The sequence below is a fragment of the Podarcis bocagei genome (assembly GCF_964188305.1).
Source record: "Podarcis bocagei genome assembly, chromosome: 4".
NCBI lineage: Eukaryota > Metazoa > Chordata > Lepidosauria > Squamata > Lacertidae > Podarcis > Podarcis bocagei.
This window is the reverse complement of record NC_138128.1, coordinates 89,494,900-89,518,463: the sequence shown is the minus strand read 5'-3', so window position 1 is coordinate 89,518,463 and position 23,564 is coordinate 89,494,900. Positions and strand designations below refer to the sequence as shown.

Here is a 23,564-nt window from a genome sequence, read left to right as displayed (position 1 = left end):
CTTATGGCTGCTGTTAACTTTGCCAATTCTATAAATTCACTTAATATACATATCCAATTTTCTTTTAAGGGTATTGTCCCACCTTTCCATTTACTGGCGAGAACTATTCTGCCATGGCGTATAGAAAAATTGTTTTCTTTTCCTGTGGATGTACTTACGTAATAAACCTAGTAAATACGCCTCTGTTTTCTTTTCTATGGGGATTTTAAGCATCAATCATAATTTGAAATTTGTATCATCAGAATCTTGGAATAATATGTATTGAAAAGTGGTTATAGGTGCTTTTGTGGTGATGTGTTCATGATCAAAGTTGAATTTATTTTAATTCTATTGCATACTTAAATCTAGCATATATATTTTTCAGGGTCCTTTGGACAGAATAGAGGTACCCAGCCAAACTATGGACCGCCTTACCCTGGGCCAGCAAATTATGGGAGTCAGCCTGGACCTCCACAGCCACCTCCACCAAAACGTCTAGATCCAGACTCCATTCCTAGTCCAGTAAGTTGTATCCATTTTAGAAATAAATATCCTATCCTAGAAAGCGATTCTGAAGATTAAAAACCTGCCTCTTTGTAGCTTCTGTCAATTTGTTTCATTCTTGCTCGCTTTAAACAGAACAAGGCATGCCTATGCACTACTGTTATTGGCAATCCTGACCATCTCTGTATACTTATATAAAAAAATGTAGCATATCAGCTGGATTATCACAAGATAATAATCATCTGCAGCAAGCCCTGGAATTACACTACCTGGGAAAGGATCACAGGAATTACTGTGAATGGTTGTAGTTCTATCTAGTTCATATCTTTGTCCACGTGATTGGCCTCGGTTGGAGTATGTTCATGTCAGTAAAACAGTATTTTGAATGGCTTCTTTGAACTTGCGAAATAGGGCTAAGCAACTTAACTTTGCTTATGGCGGGCTATTATGCCGCTTCTCGAGTTGTAACAGAATGGCATTTGGTCAGTTTTCTAGCATATAATGACCCTTGCTAGGTTAAGGCCATGTTGTGTAAAACAGCTGCACAGCGCAGTCTGGATCCAAAGAACTGCACTACATAGAATCTTAAGGAAGAATTACAGAATTCTTAAGGGAGCTTTGGGTTTGGGTGCCTTGAACACCACTCTCCATACTTCAGTGCTGCACGGCCTGAAGACACGCCTCTTTGAAATTAAGGGGAGTTTCGAAAACAGTTTGTTACCAGGTACCAAGATCAGGTTGGGAAAGTAAGCTTGACGTGCCCATGCCCTTGGGCATGCAGTTTCTTGCCAGCCAGTGAATGTAGGACTTGCATGAACCCTGGTGTGAAAACATGAGGATTTGTTCTTAAGTTTTATGTATTGCAACTCACATATGAGAGTTCTGGAGAACACCACAGCCGTATATCCAGTTGTACAGAGCGTCTGCTTGCTTTAAATTCTGGTGTGCTGGTCTTTTATCCTCTCAATTCCAGTGGGGTTTTGTGAAGCCATTGTTCCGAAGGCCACAATTACAGGTGATTAAAGCAGTGACAGCTATTTCTCCAGAGTAGCTCTTTGTATGTCCAGCTTTATGCTATCGTGCTAACTTATACTTGTGAAGGATGAAGCTACAGCCTCCTTTGCTGTAACCCTGAACCTGCAGCTTGAAAACTTTGAGATATGTTAGTAGCTTTGCTCCCTTCTGTGCTCTTCCTTTAACTGACATCTCAAAAGGAGTTGCATGTTCTTGAGCCCGTCGTTCTCCAAAGTTGAACTGAGCAAGCATGTGAGCTGCCAGCTTGGTCAAGAATAGTGCTCATTTTAAGTACATTTCTAGTGAGGGAGCAAGATGTGGAAATAACAAGTAGAACTGAAGATGGTAATGTTGTTTCACCTCTTGTTGCATGAACTGTTGTCCATTATACATATATCTAACAGTGATGGAAACAGGAGTAACATTGCTTGTTAGTTTTGTTTTACTATTCTCTCTCTTTCCCTTTTTGTGGCAATTTTACTTCTTTTTTCTTTTTTAAAACAAAAAAAAAAAGCAACTCAATGAGCTGCCACCTCAGCAGAAACCCAGACACAGAATAGATCCAGATGCAATTCCTAGCCCAGTAAGTGCGGTGTCTCTGTCTGCTATTGTCTGCATGTTGGTGGCTGCTTGTTTGTGTCCGCAAAATAATCTTACTCTTGCTAACTACCCCCTGGTGTTAGTCTTTCATCTTTATCCCACCCCTCTCTTTCTGCTCACAACATTACAATAAGTAGAATAAAATATCATGACCTTTGAAATCCTCTTCACACCACAAATCAAGGGGCAATAGAAGTTTGGCATTATAAGGTAATGAAGTGGTATTTCCTTCTTGAAATTAAGTCATTTATAAGCAAAATACTTCTGAATATTACATTTGTCAGTTTTTCACTATGAATAATTATGAATTCAGCATTGAATTTGGCATAATCCACTTGGAACTCTTTTTCAGTCCTGCGCTTCTGAAATGAATGGTGTGTTTTTTCACAAGGCCCACTGAACTAAGAGGGAGTTTCCAGTGGATTTGTGCATAACCTGTATAATTTTCCTGGACAGAAATCTTAAAACTCATTTTATTTAGGTCTTTCTTTTACATTTAAAAAAGGATTCAAGTTTTAATTTTTAGTGGGATTCAGAAGTCATTATTTTAACATTTCCCTCCTAATACAAGAAGTTCATGCGTGTATATTTGAGGGGAAATGGAGATGATAAATACATTGAATTTTCTACTGTAATGTCTCGCTTAAGCAGCAGTTTATTGAATATGGTTTATTAATGAAAGATAGTCCATCACAATACTATTTCAGTAACAGACAAAATCACAAATTGCAAATTGGTTTGCAATTAAACTTTTCAGTGTGGCTTGTCTATTGCCCCTGCGTTGTTGTGTCTTGAACAGGCTGAAGTTGGTTCACAACACTTGAATCTCCTCAGTGGTGTTAACAACTTCAGTTAGTTTGTAGTATCTTCCCAGCATGGTCACTCACCTTTTGTACGCAGCCTCTTCATTGGTGTGTTTCAGATCCAAGTGTAAGGGGTATTTATTAGTGCTCTTGTCATAAGAGGCATACTAGCAAAGGAATAAAGACATGAAGGGAAAGGGAGGGTTGAATGCCCTCATTCGCAAGGTGAAGTAGATTTCCATGCTGGTACTTAAAAGCCATGCAGCGGTGGATTGCCAGAGAACATCATCTTTTCTATAACTTTTTTGGGAGGAACAAGTACGTATTTGTAATCCAATAGGTGGAAAGTAGTTTCAAATAATATTACATTACCATTTAACTTGCCTTATTGTTTTATGTTGAAGGGCTGAAAGCAGGATTATCCAGATTTTAAAAACTTGTGGCCACTCCTTGGGTTACAGACCAGCAACTACTGTGGTTAACCAACTATTGCTTAATGGCACGATTGTTCTTAGATTCGAACTGAACTCAGGGTAGTATGAATGGTAACCTGAGATTGCAATCTGGGCAAAGGTGAGGACAAGTGCCCTGATAAGTGGACTTGAAAGGGCTTTGCAGAAGTGCATTTTTGGAGAAGCAGCTTGCCAAAGACTGTGGTGGCTTGACAGATGTGGGAATTCCTTTCCAGACATTGGGATTAGTATGTCCAGATTGCCCAGAATGGCCATAGAAAGATGAGAAGTGGGAGGGAAGAATTAGTGTGGCTGGGTGTAAATTAGCACCCAACTTAGCCTTCTTCCTGATGTGAAGCTTTTAGGTGGATTTTGTCTTGTTTTGAGAATCAATTCATTATATCACTCGCACCTGCATTCAGATGTGGCACAGCCCATACGCAAGTTATCTCGGTGAAAGCTAAAACTTAACTCTCACGAGTTCTTAAATTTGCCACTGTATTGGTTTTGCCTTGTTGTTTATCATCTTAACTTGAATCACCTTTTGAAAACAAGCATACTGGGACATGGCAAACTACAGTGCTGCCAAAATGCTTCCAAAATTCTTGCACGATAAATTCTCAGACCCTGCTGCGTAGGCAGTTTGCAACAAAAGTTGCTGATGAGCAATGAGCAGGAACTTCCTTGGGCCCAGAATTTTTAAATTAGTGGACTTAATATCTGGAAATGTAGAGTTTAACATGCTAAAGCAAAAGCAAAATGATAGACTCCTAAACCATACGTAGTTGTTATTTAGTGATCGATTGCAAATCTTTGGCTACCACTAAACTTGAAAGTTGCATTATCACCAGTTTTTGCGCAGCGTCCACTGTACCACTAACTTTCTGCTTACCATTTTAGATCCAGGTAATTGAAGATGACAGGAATAATCGTGGGTCAGAGCCATTCATCACTGGAGTCCGTGGGCAAGTCCCACCCCTTGTCACTACCAATTTTTTGGTCAAAGATCAAGGTAAAATGTTCACCTAGCCAAAGATTTTCTATAGGTCTAGCCATTCTAGTCTTTTGCAGTAAAGACAACAAAGTCTCTCATGACAACAAAGTCTCTCATGAGTCAAAGATAAGTATCAGTCATTGCCGGAAAAAAGAAGGAAAACAACATGGCCTTTTGTCATAGAGACTGTGATCACATACATTCAAGTGAAACTTGAAGGTGCTCATACCGTTTGTGTTCAGAACGACTAACTCAACCTGAACATGAACACAGTAAATGGGTTTTTTTATTAAAAAAAATGTGTCAGAGCTGTAAAGAGACAACAGGCCCCTGATGCAGGAACTATGCATAAAGCTAAGTAGGCTTGGATTTTATCAGTACCAGGATGGGAGACTGCCTGGGAACCTGGTGTGTGTTCCATTATGAAATAAAAGGTGATTAATATATTAAGCTTAAAAAATAAGACTAAGCTAGAGGTTTCTGAGAACCACAGAATTAAAAACAGCATGTTGGAGTGGGGGCTTGACTTGCAAGGAAAGTTTTAATTTCTGAAGTTGCATAATACCTTTTGGTGTTAGTCGCACATGGGTGCTTTTCTAAAATTGATTAGCTTATTAAGACATGAGATTTCATTGAAATAATCAATTTCATAGGGTTAAGTCCTAATCATAGATTAATCTGAGTATTTCTTTTACTGTTTCATATACAGTGGTGCCTCGCAAGACGAAATTAATTCGTTCTGCGAATTTTTTCGTCTTGCGGATTTTTCGTCTTGCGAAGCACGGTTTCCCATAGGAATGCATTGAAAATCAATTAATGCGTTCTTATGGTCAAAAAAAGTCCAAACAAAGGCAAATTTGGTACAAAAAGAGTTTATTAAGTGCTCTTTAAAGTCACACATACTGCAAAGAGCATTTCAAAAATTGAAGGAACAATAATTTAAGTTTCTAAACATGACAGAAAAGCATTTAAAAATCACCAAAGTGTACTGTACATACATTTTCTAAGACTCTGGGGGACAACTCGAAGAAGGCTCCTCTTCCACTCTTTGCTTCTTGCTGAAGAACCTGTCCATGGTCTGCTGCTTCATCCGCCTTTTCAGCACCTCCCTGAAAGACGACATGACCCTCGTATCAAAAGTGTTCGCAAGGTCACGTGTCAGGTCCTTGTCAGGGTGGTGCCGCTGTGCAGAATCCTACACATCTTTCCACTTCTGGCAAATGTCCCTCAGTTCTTTGGAGGACAGCCGTTCCTCAGTTGCTTCCTCCTCTTCCAGCGAGGCCTGCTCCTGCGCAGCCTCTGCCTGCAGTTCGACCAGCTCCTGGGTGGTCAGCCCGTGGTCGTGCTCCTCCACCAGCTCGCTAACGACTTCTGGCTCGCCTGAGGTTCCTGGCTGTTGCCGGACGAGGTCTGCGTGCAAGGCCTTGGCCTTCTCACAAATGACGGCCTCAGTCACTGTGTCCCCTGCACGCTGCTTCTCTTCTAACCAGATGAGCAGCAACTTCTCCACCTCCTCCAGAACAGCTGGGCGGTTCTTCACGATCCTGGTGACTCCCTTGGCTACATCAGTCGCAAGGATCTTCTCCCTCATCTTCAGGATGGTCCCGATGGTCGATGGATTCCTCCTGTACTCCCTGGCGAGGTCTGTCACACGCATTCCACCGTCGTGCTTCCGGATGATCTCCTTCTTCATTTCCAGCGTAACCTTCTCCTTCTTCCTCTCGCCGGCCTCTGCAGCAGCAGTCTTCTTGGGCCCCATGGCAGCACAGCTCCTACCTTCGCAAAAAAAAAATTAAAAAATCAGTGCTTCACATCCAAAAAATTCAAAAGCACCAAACCTCCCAGAAAACACACAAGCTTCCAGATTCTTGCAAACCCCTTCTCAACAATTCCCTGACCCCCCCCCCCAGCCACGCACCACACAGAAATCCAAACCCAGAAATCTTTTTTTTTTAACAACAGCAGAGTGCCCCAATGGTCACAAAAAATCATAAAAATGCAGAAAAAAACACACAAGCTTCCAGATTCTTGCAAACCCCTCCCCAACACCAAGTCCTTGAATTCCAAACACCCCAACCCAAAATCCAAAACCCCCCAAAAAAGTTTTAAAAGTTTAACTTACCAAATGGCTGCAAAAGAAGTTTTGGAAAAGCTTCAAAAATCACCAAAGTCTTCAAAAACCTCAAAAAAGGCTACCACACCGCGTGCTATGAGTTGCTCCTCGAAGTCAAGTCGCAACTGCACCTCTTCAAGCAATGCACCCTGGGTATTAACGGTTTTAAGAAAAAGGAAACAAACTTGCAAGACGTTTTCGTCTTGCGAAGCAAGCCCATAGGGAAATTCGTCTTGTGAAGCAACTCAAAAAACGAAAAACTCTTTCGTCTTGCGAGGCATTCGTCTTGCGAGGCATTCGTCTTGCGGGGTACCACTGTAACTAGATATATCAGTGCTAGTCACTACCATCCTGGCTGTGAACCCTAATGTCCATACACACAGGAGTCCCTTCTTCCACTTGAAATTGCCTGCATGCCAGTATATTCTTCAGAGGTCCTTCTCCAGGTTCCCCTGTGCCCCAAGGTTAGGTGGATGGTGACTAGCAATATGTGACTGTTAGTCCCCCTTGAGTGTAAAAACTGAAGAGTTGGGATATAAGTCATTGAAATAAAGTGATTTGTTGGTGTTGATGTATGGATAGAGTTTTGATTTTCTTCTCTGTTTTTCAGGTAATGCCAGTCCCCGTTACATAAGATGTACATCCTATAATATCCCATGCACCTCAGATATGGCCAAGCAGTCACAAGTTCCTCTTGCTGCAGTCATAAAGCCGTTGGCTGCACTTCCTGCAGAAGAGGTGAGACTGATATCCCTGACCCTTCAGATAAAATAGCAAGTTTGTCAGTAGCACCTGTTTGTTTTGTCACCACTCATACTTTTAGCACTGCTAGTTAATGAATCTATCCAAATAAAAGTGCTCAAGTAGATGTTCAAAATTACTTGCCGTGCAGTTTTCTGTGCTTGTGTTTATTACCTAAGCACTAGCAATCTTTAATTCAAACATTTGTGCCATGCTCCACAAGGTTCCAATGTGTTGCCCATCCTCTTTAACATCTAGATCGGAGTGGGGAAGCTTTTCAGCCCGGTGGGCCAGATCCTTAGCATCCAAACTTGAAGCCACTGAGCCTTGGCACTGATCTCATGCACCCTTTTTGGCAGGGATTGGCTCCACTTCTAAGTAAAGAGCTCCAAGTAAAACCAATCCCAGCAGGGTTTGGATTTGGTGCAAAATTTAAATGGCACGGAATGTAAGTCCTGCTTTTCAAGGAATAATTTTAAGGCTCCTGGTGGAGTCACTGAAGCTGTGTCCCCACACCTAACACCATATTTACTTCCCACTCTCTCCAAGTCATAGGGGAATGCTGCAGATTTTGTTACCGAAGTGCAGTGCTTTACTTTATCCCATAGGAGTGAATGAAAAACTGAACAAGACTGTTCGCTGCATTCCCTGCCTTAGGTCGCATTAGAGCATGACAGCACAATGAAACCCATTTTTTTCGACAACCTGTTTCAGCCATTCAAACCCTTTAAGCAAAAAAAAACCTATCTGTAGAGAAATGAAAGCTGGACAGATGCTTCACTTTCAAAAAGAGGTATTAATCTAATTCAGTAGTCTCCTATCTCAGGCTGATAAACTGGTTTTTAGAAGCCGGTGCTTATTGAGGGAGGGGGAAAGTTTTGCAGTGGCCACCCAAAAGCCTTTTGATAGCTTCATGCAGAGCCTAGCTATGCAATACTTTTTTTAAAATTGGCAGGTGTTGCTTCCAGTGTCCAGGGACTTGTCTGGCAGCTGTGTCCCCCACCTGTTAGGGGAAATAAGACACTGAATTAGTTAATGTTCAGAAGTATCCAGGAGAAGGGGTGTTAAAGTGAGACTAGCAAAACCCAACTTTCAGAATGGTTGAAATGTTGCACCTGTCCTTTAGAGATGTTTGCTCCTTAGTGCAAGGAGGCGTATGGAGGCCTTGAAAAGGGGTACTTGCTGCCTTAAGGACTTCATTTATAGCCTCTGCAGTGGCAGCACACTACATATTTTTATAAACACAAGTATGGATTCTGGTTCTCTAATATGAATAAAAATGGGTCCACATTTCTTACCTCTTAAGAGTAAGATGCTCTTAATCAAACATAAGTTGTTTCAAGCAAGGAGCTTGTAAGCTTGTAGCTAAAAGTTATACTGAAGAATGGGTTTTCTTTTCTTGGGATGGAGAGCATGATAAGAAAAGATAAGGGATTTGCTGCTTGGTATAGTCTTACACAGCTGATCTTATATTACAGGACAGATGTAGGAAAAGGCAAGTTGCTTTGCTGACATGAATGCTAGAGCAAAGTGGCAGAAGGCATGCTCCCAGATATCACCTGTTGAGGAAAAGGGAAGCTACTTTAAATAGCACCAATGTCTTTCCCCCCCTTTTTTTCCAGGCTCCTCCTTATTTGGTAGACCATGGAGAATCAGGCCCTATCCGATGCAATAGGTGTAAAGCCTACATGTGCCCTTTTATGCAATTCATTGAAGGTGGAAGAAGATTTCAATGCTGCTTCTGTAGTTGTGTCACTGAGGGTAAGAGTTTTTGATTAAGAAGCAGTTCTAGAGGGTGGGGAGGGAGATGGTTCTATTTCGGCCGGAAAAAAGTGCAAAGACGGTTATCTAATGGTATAACAAATCCCTATTTTAATGGTAATTGTAAAATTCTGGGAAATCAATTAAAACGCTCTTGCTGAAGAGGCATGCCACTAGATTCTTGAGCAATTTTTCTTGCTTTGAATATTCCTAAACTTAGGAGCAAGTCTGTGCATCAAACCTGTGTATATGTACGACATTCTTCAGTTTTAGTATACCTGCAGACCTGATTAGGTAACACTGGTTGTAGCACACTGTTCTTTCCATGCTGTGCCTATACTAAGACTTGGTTTGTGAGTATACACATAAAAAGTGTAAGAATCAGGAAATGCCAGCTTCAGCTTCATGAGAATCCCTGTGTAATTGGCTGACTGCAATATTCATTAACATGGAACTGCTCCATTATTTAAAGCGGTCCGGGTAAATGACAAAAATAGGAAATGTCATGCATGAAATTGGTCCATAGCTGGCCAAATCGCAATAAACTGGACCCAGGAGGCCTTTGATAGTTGCGGTTTCTTTCTTACTGGTGGTGTTTTCCCAACTGTCCGTCAAAATCTTCCTGGTTTGGTACCTGAAGTGCCCTTCCTTACCATGGTAAACTTCATTTACCCATCTAGGAAAGTGGATGTATTTGAGCTTCTCTCTCTTTCTCTTTTCTTCTCCCCTTCCCCTTTCCTTAGTGCCATCTCAGTACTTCCAGCACTTGGATCATACGGGCAGGCGGGTGGACTACTATGACAGACCTGAGTTATCATTGGGGTCCTATGAGTTCTTGGCAACTGTTGACTACTGCAAGGTACGATGACTTGTAAGCACAGTGTTGTCTTAAGTAAACGTCACTTTTGCCCCATTGCTCAAGGTAGGAACAATAGACTTTCATGAGTTTGTTCTTGAAGTCCTTAAGTCTGCCAAGGGAGAAAAAAGTATTTTCTTGATGATGACCCAAATAACATAATACAAACCAGCACTGCACCAGGTTACCACTGTCAGATTTTTGAAACTAGAAGGCAAAGTACACAAAGTAGTTGTCTGCTTACCTAAGAGCTGGACTCTAGGCTGAGGAATGCTCACATATGTTTTTCTTTTACTGGTGCATTGGTCATTCTCTTCCTTTGAGTTCTCAAGGGAAGAGGGTTTAAATCTGTAGAGAGCGACTTTGCTCTCTGGATGTGTAATATGCATTTGGGAATTCTCACTCAGGACATACATCCTACCAGGTTCTTTATAATTACCCACTTCGTTCTAGTGCGGTGATGCTAAGGATCATGATGTGATATCCCCCCCCCCAATCACTGGCATAAGAAGCATAGTTATCAAGGCAACAGTGGAAAATGGAAGTTGCAGATAGAACAGTTTTTGTGTTCAGTGTGCGAAATACATGTTAATAACAAATGCTTAGTGGTGGTGTTTTCTTCTTCTCTTGTCAGAATAACAAGTATCCCAACCCCCCTGCTTATATTTTCATGATTGATGTATCATACAATGCAGTAAGAAGTGGCTTGGTAAGGCTGATCTGTGAAGAGTTGAAGACGCTCCTGGACTACCTGCCCAGGTAACCATGCAAGCTTCCCAAGACATTCTCATTGTGTGGAACCATTACTGCGTTGCCCATTTATTTATTTAGAAAATGTTTAGTGATTTGCCTCTCAATAAAATACTCACAATGTGGAAGCATTTGACAATTGTATGGTTTGTTTTATTTATTTGTATATTTTCTTTATCTGCTAGGAATTTTCAGTTGAATGCTGCTTGTAGAATCTGGAGCAGAATTACATGGTGCCACTATTATTTGAGCTTACACTGCTTTACTTTGCATGTGTGTTTTCATGGCGTATTTAATTTATTCTCCCCCTTATTTTCCTTTTTGGGGAAAAAACAGAGAAGGAAACATGGAAGAATCAGCCATCCGTGTGGGCTTTGTCACCTACAACAAAGTTCTGCACTTCTATAATGTGAAGAGCTCCCTGGGGCAGCCACAAATGATGGTGGTGTCAGATGTAGCAGATATGTTTGTCCCTCTGCTCGATGGTTTCCTGGTGAATGTTAACGAATCCCGCACAGTTTTCACTAGGTAAGTAGGAGCTGGTACAGATCAATCAATGGTTTGTATGTCCTGTTACATACAGTAGCTATCGTGGAACACATATTTCTAAGGTTCTTTTGCCCGCACATAAGCTTAAAGAAAATGATGTATTAAGTACCAAAACCCATAAAAATAATTGTGGTTTTTGAGGATGAGGTAGAGAAAGGGAGCATCTCTTGTGGTGGGCTGGTTTACCCTCTGTTGTGAGAGCTTGCACTGCGTTCCTTTACAGATATAGAAAAAGTACAGTGGATGTTGGTGGCACCTAGGTGGGGCTCCTGGGTGGAGTCCAGGAGGTCACAAGGGCAGAGCCTTGGCAGTGACTCCCTGTGAGGTCCTCCTCCTCTGCCTTGCAAATAAATAGTGAACATCTCAGCAGTTTGCTGTGTTTGCTTCACCAAAAGTGACCTCTCCAGAGCACAAGCCTGAGGAGTGTGTTTGGAAGTCCTGGGCTGCCAGACAACAATATGTCCCACTTTGCCTGTAAAAGGAGCCTCCCCTGAAAAAAGGTCAGGCAATTGGAAAAAGAAGGCGAGTACATGACCCAAAACCTGCTGTTCCATATGCAGGGAAAGGAAGCAAGCACCTTTTCCCAGAAGCTGTTAAAATGGCCAAACAAACACGCCATATCTTTAATCTGCAAAGTATCAGTTTCCACTGACTGGAATTGACCTAGTGAATTTTACATGTCTCTTGACTTGCACTTCCTTGATTTGCAGCTTGCTGGATCAGATACCAGAAATGTTTGCTGATACAAGAGAAACAGAAACTGTGTTTGCCCCAGTAATTCAGGCTGGCATGGAGGCTCTGAAGGTTTGTTCAGCATTCTAAACTGACTTCTAACATCTCTTCATTTTGTATTGGAACCTCTTTCCCAGCACCTCGTAAAGTTGCTGAAGCGTTGAGAGGTCATAAATGTATGAAGCATTTATGGAAATGTAACTAATTTACAATTAAAAGTGGCTTTTTAACTACAGCTTGCCTTGCAACTTATAGGATAGTCTAACTGGTAAAAACGGGGAAAAGCAAAGAGGTATTCTGTTCCGTGAGCACAGAGGATCTTGCAAAGTGGAGACGGAGTTGGGTTTCAGGAGCGCGTTGAAAGCAAGAATTTGATCTATCACTGCACACTTACCATACATTGCTAGTGAACTGTTTAAAAATTGTTCATTACCAGTGGTAGCAAACACAGCCATGAGACTTCTCAGTAAGCTTTTGTGGATTGTATGTCTCCAAAGATAAGAACGATTTTTGAGCCTGACATAGAAGTATCACAGCTCTGTACATCTTCATGGCCTTTTGGTCCTGATGCCTACATCCCCCATACCCATTTTGCAAGCACATATAAAAATCTGCCAACGCTTCATACATCACAAGTGAGCTCTATATAAAAAAATTTCTTCCAGTAGCACCTTAAAGACCAACTAAGTTAGTTCTTGGTATGAGCTTTCGTGTGCATGCACACTTCTTCGTGTGCATGCACACGAAAGCTCATACCAAGAACTAACTTAGTTGGTCTTTAAGGTGCTACTGGAAGAATTTTTTTTATTTTGACTATGGCAGACCAACACGGCTACCTACCTGTAAGTGAGCTCTAGTCCACAAAAACCTTTAACATAATACATCTGTTTGTATTTGAGCTTCCACGGGGTTCTTGGTGGGTGCTTTTCTTTTTCAAGGAGTTAAATGATCTGAGAGCGCATTTATAGGAACTGTAGATGGGCAGTCAGAAACCTGGTGCTATGTTTTCCCTTTTGAAAGTTTGTTCTTGCAGTCTCAGACTGTTTGAATGGTATGCTGAAGTTTTGGCAAACCTGCTAAGTTAATCTGACAAGCGTATAAGCCGTATATGTATAGCTGGTTTTTAAGCTGAGGGCTGCCAAGTGTGGCCCCCTGCCCCATTCATACGGCCACTATTCCCTTCCAAATTTTGTAATTGAAAAACTTTGGTCTTCTGCTTTCAGGGGTAGCAGTCAGGCTTCTGGGCAGATATGGTGGGCTTCAGTAATGAGCTTGTGGCTACTAGCATTTGCTCTAGTTTCTTTGTTCCCTTGCCAAACATCTGGGGCTCCAAGATGAAATCATAGTAGTCTTTATGTGAATACATATAGCAGCATATTGAGAGTAAGGAGACTGCACAGAGCACTATCTTGGATGACAGGCCATGTCAAGTATTTTAGGCCTTAGTTCTACTTGTAGGGGAACCAAATTGCTTTTTATAGCAGACAGCACTCAGTATCTTACAACAACGTATGTTTGGAGAACATGGTTGCTGAAGGCAGACCCAGGGTCGCTGAACCCAGAGTCCCTCAGTTATATTTGTGTCTTACTTAATGGCTTTTGTATACTTACTTGCAGGCAGCAGAGTGTGCTGGCAAGCTCTTTATATTTCATACATCACTGCCTATTGCCGAGGCCCCAGGGAAGCTGAAGAACAGAGATGACAAGAAACTGATAAACACTGATAAAGAAAAGGTAGCGGGACTTGTGTTCTGTGGGTTGCATTTGGCTTTTCTTCACCAGTGGGTTCATTTAAGGAAAAATATTTCCTTGTTAACTCCTCTGCCTGCTTTTCTTCCATTATACTTTCCCGTTTACAGGATGCACATTTCACACAAGCACACCATGCCTTATTTTCTCTCCTGGAAATCACCTGAAATTCTCAGCAACGTGGTCGTTGAGGGACATGCCGGTTCAGAAAGCTGCATAGATCTCTTCATTAGTTGTAACCCCCCTGCTGTAACTTGCAGCAAAAAAATGAAATGATCGTTTTTAAATGTGGTGATTCCTAAGAGAGGCAGTAGTTAGTATGAAAGCATGTGTTGTCACTTTTTTCAGCTGTCAGACAAGAAGAAAAAAGAATCCTATATATGTACAGCATTTTAGCAGAATTCTTAGAACCAAATTTAACATTTAACTATGAATATTCACTCTGCCTCTTGAGGTACTCTGAACAGCACTTGGAAAGAGAGTTGTTGAAAGAGCCTTCCTTTTTTTAAACAGGAAGATGTGCTAGCTCCCATTCTGAGCAGAGGAGCTGAGCTTGCTAGTTCAGAACAAAGCTATTTGCAAAGTGTGTTGTTTTATTCTAAAATGGTTTCTGTAGCTCGTTTCTTAAAGGACGTGCCAGTCAGGATTAATTTTTTTTAAAGCTCCTTCCAGTAGTTCCCCACCTAAACTTTCCTCTTTTCTACTCTTGTAGCATCCTAGAAATGACAGTAATTAGTCATACAACAAAGAATAACCTGCAGTTATTAGAACAGGGGTTCCCAAACTAAGGCCCGTGGGCTGAGTAAGGCCCAAGGGACTCGTTTATCTGGCCTACAGCAACCCCCACTGCTGCTGCCCGCTCTTACCGGCGCTTTGCTGTGCAGCGGCCCACTTCCGGATTGGAGGAGCACTGGAAATAGGTTGTGCGCATGCGCAAGTGTTATTTCCTGTGCACATCCGGGTTGGAGGAGGCCTGTGCACATGCGCACAAGCTATTTCCGGTGCTCCTCCAACCCGGAAGTGGGCCGAAAATAGCATGTGCGCATGCATATAGGCACGCACTCCTCCCGCCCACCGCATGATCGGCGCTGGAGACACCGACCTGAGGTGCAGTAAATTAGTGCTGACCCCTGTATTAGAATATAGCAGTCTGGTGCTGTGGGGGGAGGGAGGAAAAATGGGGGGGGGGGATAAGGATGATATGTTTCTGGATAATATGTTTTGTTTTAATTTTGAATAAAAAGTTACTCTATATATATATATATATATAGCAGTACAGTGGTATCTTGGTTTTTGAACGTCTCCGTTGACAAACACTTTGGTTTTTGAATGCCGTAAACCTGGAGGTAAATGCTTCGGTTTTCAAACGCGCCTTGGAAGTCGAACATGCCACGCGACTTCCGTGTTGAGGCTTTCGTTTTCAGTTTTCGAATGTTTCGGAACTCGAATGGTCTTCCGGAACGGATTACATTCGAAAACCGAGGTATCGCTGTAGTGTAAGCCTTGGAAAACCTGAGACGCTGGATCAAAAAACTCTGTAGAGGACCTTACTTCCTTTTGCAGGTTACTTGAGTTACTTGTTTATCTAGTTCTGATTTTAGTGATATTTTGTGCTCTTAAATTGTGGGTAGTAGGTTTTTTTAGGTTTCAAAATTGTGATTTATTATATTTGCTAAGTTGTAAATCACTTGGTAAATCTTTGGCTTAAAGCATGCTGTAAAAATATTTTACATTAAGAAACTTTGCTAAAAACTGGTTGAAAATTCATCAGGAGTCTTGCAAAGCTGGCCTTGTGTGGAGTGTTCCAACATTGTCATCACTGAAGGTAGAAGGTTTTAATGTCCCCGATGTACTGCAAGACATCACGTATTGTGCCCTGTGGTTGGTTTTTTTGCTTCTTTTTTGTCACATGATCAGGAATAGAGAGCAGACCGTAAACCTGCTGCATCAGAAATTGTCAATTATTAATCTTATTTCTTGTCTCTCTGCTCCTCTTCCCCCCCCCCTTTGCCTCCCTAGACTCTCTTTCAGCCTCAGACAAACTTCTATAACAACTTAGCCAAGGAATGTGTAGCACAAGGCTGCTGTGTGGATCTCTTCCTTTTCCCAAATCAGTATTTGGATGTGGCTACCTTGGGGGTTGTTCCTCATCAAACAGGTGGCTCCCTTTATAAGTACACATTTTTCCAGGTATGATCTATTTTTGATTTGATGCCTGCTCCATATAGATGATTTAAGTAGACAGTAGTTGCCCTGCTGATCTCAGAGGAGAGAAGATAAAAAGCTGGATTAACTTTTTTATTGGACCAGTTTGGGTTTTTTAGGAGTCTGCAAGCCATTTCCAGTTACATGAAGATCAGTTCTCTTGTTGTTACTTACTAGCGACGCTGCCCTGCTTCATGATTTCTCTGAAACCTGTTGGCTCCGTAGTCCAATTTGACTTATCATTTGTACATGATGAAATGTACAGTTGACATTTTGTCACGGATAGATGAAAAACGTACAGAAAGAGCAATGGTTTCTTGCAGTGATTCTCTTTCAGAAGAGTGTCTTGGCTTTCAGGTGAATTCCTCCAATCAGCATACACTAAAGATGGGTTTAATTTCCACCTTAATAGTACAAAAGAAAGCATAGCTTACAGAATGACGGCCCAGAATTTTTAGTTTGTTTGAAACAAGCAGCCTTCCCGTTGTGCCAAAATGCCATAAAGATGGCACCAGGTGAGCCGCTCCGGAAGGCCTCTCCCATGACTGGATTTCTGACACCAGTTCTCTCTCTGTAGTAGCCACCCACCTTGCCTCATTTTTGTGGGGAGGGCAGCAACGGACACAAAACAGCACCTCTTAAGAGAAGCTTCAGGTTTAGGTATATATGCATGACAGAAGACCATTTTTCATGTAACCTGGTCCCAAGGTCCTAAGGGCTTTTAAAGTTAAAACCAGCACTTTAAATTGAGCCCAGAAATGAACTGGGGAGCCAATGGATCGTTGTATAGCTTACAGATAATGGGTTTCTTTAAAACTGGAGGTGTGCTTGCATATTTTGTGTGTTAATTTAATGGGATAGGGTTTGTTCCTGGAGAGAGTCTAGCAAGATGATCCTAGGACTGAAGGCTAGTAGCACTTTTAATATCCCTGGGGCACTTCTATACTTCTTGTGTGACACCTGCTGTCTGTCTCTGCATGCTAGGTGGAAACGGATCAGGAACGCTTCTTGAACGATTTGCGCAGAGATGTTCAGAAAGAAGTGGGCTTCGATGCTGTGATGAGGGTCCGCACAAGCACTGGTACGTACTTATGAAGATGCTGTCTGGATTTTAGGAGTGTGCAGGGGTCTAGCGCTCGAACCTGAGAAAGTTAGGATGCCCTATACTGCCAGTATCAATCCCTTTTGCTCAGTGGTAGCTTTCTGGAATGATGGACTCTAAAGGATTTCTTACCACGTGTTCTCTTGCCTCCCAGGTATTCGTGCAACAGATTTCTTTGGAGCTTTTTACATGAGCAACACCACAGATGTGGAATTAGCCGGCCTAGACTGTGACAAAACAATCACCGTGGAGTTCAAACATGATGATAAACTTAGTGAAGAAAGTGGAGCACTTCTTCAGGTGATGCATGCAAGATGGGCGATAATGGGTCGTGTTTTCCCTCCCTTATTCCAATTCTTGTTTAGCCCCAAAATATTCAGTGCTGTTTAGGCCTTCAGCCATTTAAGCACGGCAGTTGTGTCAGATTTGTTGGAAGCCCACGTAGTGGTGCCGAACTTTCTTTCACATGCTAACGGTTCTGCTTGTAATTTCTCTCTCATGTAGTGTGCTATATTGTATACAAGCTGTGCAGGACAGAGGCGACTGCGTATTCACAACCTCTCCTTGAACTGCTGCACTCAGCTGGCTGATCTTTATAGGAACTGTGAGACGGACACACTTATCAACTTCTTGGCCAAATTTGGTAAGGGGTTGACCTGTAACAGTTTCCTGGAGAAGACAGCTATTCACAAGAAGCTTTGGGAGGGAACATTCTTCTTGTACTGTGAATATAGTTTAATGTAAATGGGCGTGTGCTGCCTTCCAAGCGAATGTAGTTAAAGACAAAGTCAAAATATTCTTCTTCAGATACACTGGAAAAAGCAAGGAATCCAATATTTCTATTAAGACCAGATATGAAAACTATGGACAGGCCTGGTCTTAATAGAGATATTGGATCCCTGTCTTATTACATATGCTGCTAATCTGCATACTATCCCTTGCTTTTTCCTGTAGGACTAATTGCCGTCGTTAACAGTCATCAGCAGGTTTACCATACTCATTGAGTCAATCACCCATCTCCTACTACCCTCCTGAGAAAAACCCCACCCCACCCTCCAACTATATATAAGGGTCTGCTGACTTCTGTTTCAGTGTATCTGAAGAAGTATGCATGCACATGAAAGCTTATACCAAGAACAAACTTAGTTGGTCTCTAAGGTGCTACTGGACAATTTTTTATGTAGTGAAAGACAGTTTGCACAGTGGGTGGTAGATCTACATATAAGAGTATCCTAACCAGGACTTGGCAATAGACTAACCTGCTTTGACTAAGCTTGTTCTCACAGTGTCTTAAGACCATGGCTAATGATAAAAAAAAACCTTGCTTATGTTTTCTCCCAGCTATTTCAGCCTATGACAAATTTATCCCCTCGGTTTGCCAGCATGCGTGTGATTTAGCACTACGTTACATCATTGTGTGGCCTGAAACCATGGACTCACCTTTAAGAGAGGCTGCCAAAATAAACACATGGAATGTATCGGCCATAATTTTTATTGAAAGCAAGAGGGCTTAATGAAGTAATCAGATATCAAGTAAAAAAGCCTGATCCGAGAAACACAGCATGCATGGCTCCCACTATCATCCATATCTTTCATATTTGGACAGGGAGAAACATCCTTTGCAGGAAGACCTTCATCTTTTAAAATGTCATCATATCTATAAAGTTAATTTTCCTGTTTAAGAATGATCCATTTAGAATGTGCAGGTTGGCTGCATTACTATACAAATAAACAGATTCTGGGGTATAGAACTTAATATACGTGTGCCCAGAAGTATGCTTCTGAATTCCAGTTGCTGGAAAGCACAAGAGGAGAAAATGTTCTTTTACTTGGGTCCTGCTTGTGGACTTCCCATAGAACAAGATGCTGGGCCACTGGTCTGATCCAGCAGGGCCTTCTTTATGTTCTCAGGAGAGGCTAATTTTTTTATCCGTAAGCCACCTTAAGTCCTGTCAGGGGGAAAGGTGGGGTGAGAGCCAGTGTGGTGTAGTGGTTAAGAGCGGTAGTCTCGTAATCTGGGGAACCGGGTTCGCGTCTCCGCTCCTCCACATGCAGCTGCTGGGTGACCTTGGGCTAGTCACACTTCTCTGAAGTCTCTCAGCCCCACTCACCTCACAGAGTGTTCGTTGTGGGGGAGGAAGGGAAAGGAGAATGTTAGCCGCTTTGAGACTCCTTCGGGTAGTGATAAAGCGGGATATCAAATCCAAACTCTTCTTCTTCTTCTTCTTCTAAATAAATAAAATAATAATAGAACTGCTAAGCAATAAGTGCTAAAATCACTGATGTCCATGGTGAAAGTGTGTTTAGTAACAACTGATCTCTCTTTATCAAGACAAAGCAATTAAAATTACTCTCTCCCCCCCCCCCATTTCTCTAACACGAGGATCTATAGTGGGGAAGCATGTAATTTGCATGCAGGTCCAGTCCCTGACACCCCCAGTTAAAAGCTCTCTTGATAGCAGAGCTGGGAAGGGGTCTGTCTTAGGCTTTGGGGAGACACTTCCAGCCAGTGGACAGCACTTAACTAGGTGGAGCCATGGACTGACTCAGTCCAAAGCAGCCTCATATTACCACAGCAGAGCAAGATACCTTGTTGGTGGTTTTCCAGGCGACTTATTTAAATCTTTTTTACATCAGTTTGCATAGGACTTTCTAAGCAAGATGTTGTTCTTTTCCTAAAGCATATCGTGGAGTTCTGAACAACCCAGTCAAGACAGTGAGAGATACGCTGATCAATCAGTGTGCGCAGATACTGGCATGCTACCGGAAAAACTGTGCTAGCCCTTCTTCTGCCGGACAGGTAACTTCTTGGTTGTGGGGTACTAATCCTGAATTGGGAGGCTGGGAGAGCAGCCAGAAGTGGTCTGTCTAATAACGATGCTAACATGGAAATGAACCTTCTAGCTCACTCCTTAGAACTGTGTTCCAGATAGCTGCTTTGTGAAATAGGGTAGTGGCTCCAGCCTTCCTGCATTTCATGAACTTTATGAAACTGAGAAATGAACCTGAGTTATTTTCTTGCAATAACTTTAATCTTACTATAGCACAGTGATAGTGAAGATACTTCACCATAGTATTGCAGGTGAAAAGAACCTGAAAGGCCATGTAAACCCCAACACAGGGGCAAATCCATTCACTATCTCCGATCAACATACGCAATCCAGACCATAATATGCCTTGAGCTGCAAGTGGTTGTAGAAGCAATTGCTTTTACGGCAGTTTACTTCAAAGGCCCCTGCCTATAAGCAAGCCACATGCTACAGAATATGCAGTATGTACTAAGCAGTGTTCAAGGAAGTTGTTTTCAGGTCTCTTCTGATATTTACGATAGGTTGCAGTTTTAGTCTGAAATACAGCAGTAGAAATTAAAGAATCTCCTGAAGTAGTTACCCTGATCTTTGTTAAAGACTGACGGTTTTGTTTCTTTTACATCAGTGGTGTCCAAACTTTTTTCAAAGAGGGCCAAATTTGATGAAGTGAAGGGCCATAAGGGTCAACCATATTAGTTGAGTTTTTTTATAGGATTGAAGTTGTTGAGGATCCCTTATTTTAGGATTTTACCCCTGGACATACCTGTTTTGCATCTATGCCAATGTTAGCAATGATTCTCTTCAATTTTTACAAAGTTAAAATGCTCGTAAGTTCTCTTTCTCTCTGCCACCCCTTTCCCTAACGAGTGATTTTCTCAAATTTCGTCTCTTACCACTTTCAGCTGATTCTTCCTGAATGCATGAAGCTGCTCCCTGTGTATCTGAACTGTGTTTTGAAAAGTGACGTCCTTCAGCCTGGGGCAGAAGTCACCACTGATGACCGATCCTACATCCGCCAGCTAATCACCTCCATGGATGTGGCAGATACAAATGTTTTCTTTTACCCCAGACTCCTGCCACTGGTAAGCATTTCTGCACATAGAAAACTTGTAATTGCTTAAACATACAACTCATGGAATAAGGGGGAATTAAGATGTTTGGGTGAGGCTGCTTTGTCTAAGTTGAGAGTACTTGTAACTTAGAAAATTGTAACATTTCTTCTGTTGGAGCTCTGACACATACAGTTGTGTTTATGTCAAGACATGCTGCCTGCAATATAAGGAAATAAAAAGTATTGTTCTCCCTGGTACTGCAAGAGTATCAGGAGACTCCATGCACAGTGCTACCCTTGAGCTCAGCCTGTTAGTAGCCTTGGGAAATTGGGCACAAGTGTCTGAACAAGGAGCCGTGATTCCTGTGCGATATCCCTCTGCCACACTTTCCAGCTGTAAACCTGGAACTGCCGTGGGATGTAAGGAAGGCAGTGCAAGTCCACTGATAAGGGGAAGGTCAGCATCCTGGAGATCACAACTTTTGGTTGTGTACCAACACCAGCCAAGAATTGTCGAGCCCTGTTTGCATCCCCTTGATACAGGGAAATTGGGTCGTATTCTCAACCAGGTCTGCCAATGTAAAGGTTACTAACATCTTAGGGCAGGTGTCTGAAGGGGCAGCACCTCTTCCCCATATCATTTTGGCCAGGTTTGAAGTTAGCTGGGAAGGCTGTTCTGGCAGTGCCATTGTTGCATGAGATTAGGAGATCTGAGGCTCACCAGAGAACTTCTCAGCAATAGCACCCCAGCTATGGAATATTCTTTCCCACCCATTGAGGCGTTCCCAAAGTAAAGGAAGGATTGAACTCTGATTAATAAGAATACACACAGAGGCTTGAACCAGCAAGACTCTAGGAAGGGTGCGTATAATAATCTCTCTCTGTCCACCCCCTGGCCCAGGTCGTTGTATTCACAAAAGAACTTTTTACAGGGTGTTCGTAAGAATTTCCCCAGCCACTCTAGATTTCCCCAGCCACTCTAGGGATTTCCCTAGGCACTGCTGGTCTCCTCCTACCCCTAGAGAGGAAATGGCGTATGCTGAGTCTCCTGAGCTCTGCAACTGCTTAGCATGATTCAAATCAGGCCCCTTTTCCTCCTGTGACAACTTTTGATTCAACCGGTGGGTAAGGTTGGTTTGATTCCCTTGTTCCCAGTGTAGATCTTTATTTCCTCCTCATTCTGTTGTAGATGCGTGTGGTTCACCTCTTCCACCACGCTTTCTGAGTGGGCCATTATGCGCCTGGGAGCTCTTTGTGCACTGAGTTACATTGCCATTCTACCTGCTATATTTTGTGAAGTGTGGTCAGTTTTGTTGTTACTGTGTTTGAAATGGTTGTGACTTGCCCCCAAGGTCCCATGTAATGGGGTGGGATATAAACCTAACACATGAAGCAAATCGGCTTGGTCCAGTCACGGACAGCAGCTGCCCAAGATTTCAGACAGAAGTCTTTTCTAGCCCAACTTGGAGAGGTTGGGGGTTGAATCTGTTCCCATTTGCTTTCAAAGCATGTACTGTACTGCTGAATTACAGCCCTCCTCCTGAACATGTCTTTTTAAACAAAGGATGGGATTCTGAGAGTTTTGCAATGATTGCCACATTGTCTCCCAGTCTGTGTGATTCAGTGGTCATTTGCAAAACTGTCCGTACTGTTGTGAACTTGCAAATGTCCTGCAGCGCAGTGACTCCAGTTCTATATCTACAGACCAAGATAGATCCCAACAGTGACTCCTTACCACCAGCAATCAGAAACTCTGAAGAGCGGCTTTCCAAGGGTGACATATATCTGCTAGAAAATGGGCTGAACATCTTTTTGTGGGTAGGAGCAAATGTTCAGCAAGGGCTGATCCAGAACCTCTTTGGAGTGGCATCTTTTGGCCAAATCAGCAGCAATATGGTAAGTGGGGTCATGCTGGAAAACAAGAATATTTCTCCTCATTCTTAGGGTGCTGCCTAACTTTCTGCTTGCAGGATTCCCCCCAAAAAGATCTGGCAAGATTCTGAATAATGGGACCAGCCCTGTGTAAGGGTCCCAACTCTCTGATTTGTCTTCTGACTCCTTAACACAGTAGATGGAACAGATCAGTTACTTACAATTCCACACCTAAACCATTGGTCCATGTAGCTCAGTATTGTTGACACTGACCAGCTGTAGTTCTCCAGGATTCAGACTGGGAGCATTCCCAGCCCTACCTTGAGATGCCAGGGGTTGAATTTGGGAGCTTCTACGTGTAGTGCAGGTGCTTTGCCACTGAGCTGTGGCATTTCCCAAATCATGGGTAAGAGTGAGCAGTGCTGTGAAAGGAGTTTCGGCAAGATTGGGTAGCTCTTCTACATGTGGGTCAAGGTGGTTTTTGTGATGCATTCATCATTTTGTGTGTGTGTGTATGTGCTGAACTGGGAATGTTCCTTCTTGCTAGTTTTGAGGAGATCCAAGCTAGCTGTTTAGTACCTCTATTGATTATGACATATTTGTGACTAGTAAATAACTCCGCTGGCCCATGTGCGAATGGATGTTTTGAAGTGGTTCTAGATCATCTGTGATATATTTTAACTCTGTGTTGCAGTGCGTGCTGCCAGTTTTGGACAATCCCTTTTCGAAGAGAGTACGGTCCGTCATTGATATGTTCCAGTCTCAAAGATCACGCTATATGAAGGTAATTGATGCTTGCTTGTGATTGGGGTATTTTTAATCGTTGCCGTCTGTAATCTCTGCACATCAAATAATGTATATGAAACTTATGTTTGAATAAAGGGGGGGGGCGTAAATAACACAATACCATAGTACTTGCAGTTTCTA

General features: G+C 42.4%; 2 protein-coding genes across 4 annotated transcripts in view; one reads left to right on the top strand and one right to left on the bottom strand.

Annotated features, from left to right (window-relative positions):
* SEC24C (SEC24 homolog C, COPII coat complex component) overlaps positions 1–23,564 on the top strand; it is a 35,961-nt gene that overhangs the window by 9,329 nt on the left and 3,068 nt on the right. For 2 of the 3 annotated variants that reach the window (XM_081191570.1, XM_081191568.1), the window contains 18 exons: positions 365–501; positions 2,012–2,080; positions 4,253–4,364; positions 7,070–7,197; positions 8,823–8,961; positions 9,705–9,820; positions 10,452–10,576; positions 10,904–11,095; positions 11,827–11,920; positions 13,466–13,582; positions 15,617–15,787; positions 16,787–16,883; positions 17,059–17,204; positions 17,409–17,547; positions 19,586–19,704; positions 20,617–20,796; positions 22,470–22,661; positions 23,332–23,421. In XM_081191570.1, coding sequence (XP_081047696.1) covers positions 365–501; positions 2,012–2,080; positions 4,253–4,364; positions 7,070–7,197; positions 8,823–8,961; positions 9,705–9,820; positions 10,452–10,576; positions 10,904–11,095; positions 11,827–11,920; positions 13,466–13,582; positions 15,617–15,787; positions 16,787–16,883; positions 17,059–17,204; positions 17,409–17,547; positions 19,586–19,704; positions 20,617–20,796; positions 22,470–22,661; positions 23,332–23,421 — 2,363 coding nt within the window. The remainder of the gene's footprint in view (positions 1–364; positions 502–2,011; positions 2,081–4,252; positions 4,365–7,069; positions 7,198–8,822; positions 8,962–9,704; positions 9,821–10,451; positions 10,577–10,903; positions 11,096–11,826; positions 11,921–13,465; positions 13,583–15,616; positions 15,788–16,786; positions 16,884–17,058; positions 17,205–17,408; positions 17,548–19,585; positions 19,705–20,616; positions 20,797–22,469; positions 22,662–23,331; positions 23,422–23,564) is intronic. The other variant, XM_081191569.1, reaches the window with a different exon arrangement.
* On the bottom strand, positions 5,203–6,779 carry LOC308585805 (putative CENPB DNA-binding domain-containing protein 1). Its single transcript, XM_081191943.1, has 2 exons — positions 6,469–6,779; positions 5,203–6,122 (listed from the first exon to the last, which is right to left on the bottom strand). The coding sequence occupies exon 2, from the start codon at positions 6,103–6,105 to the stop codon at positions 5,542–5,544; it is 564 nt and encodes a 187-aa protein (XP_081048069.1). The 5' UTR covers positions 6,106–6,122; positions 6,469–6,779; the 3' UTR covers positions 5,203–5,541.

Excerpts from the sequence above, each read along its gene's own strand:
- LOC308585805 (XM_081191943.1), bottom strand. The coding sequence starts at position 6,105 with ATGGGGCCCAAGAAGACTGCTGCTGCAGAGGCCGGCGAGAGGAAGAAG.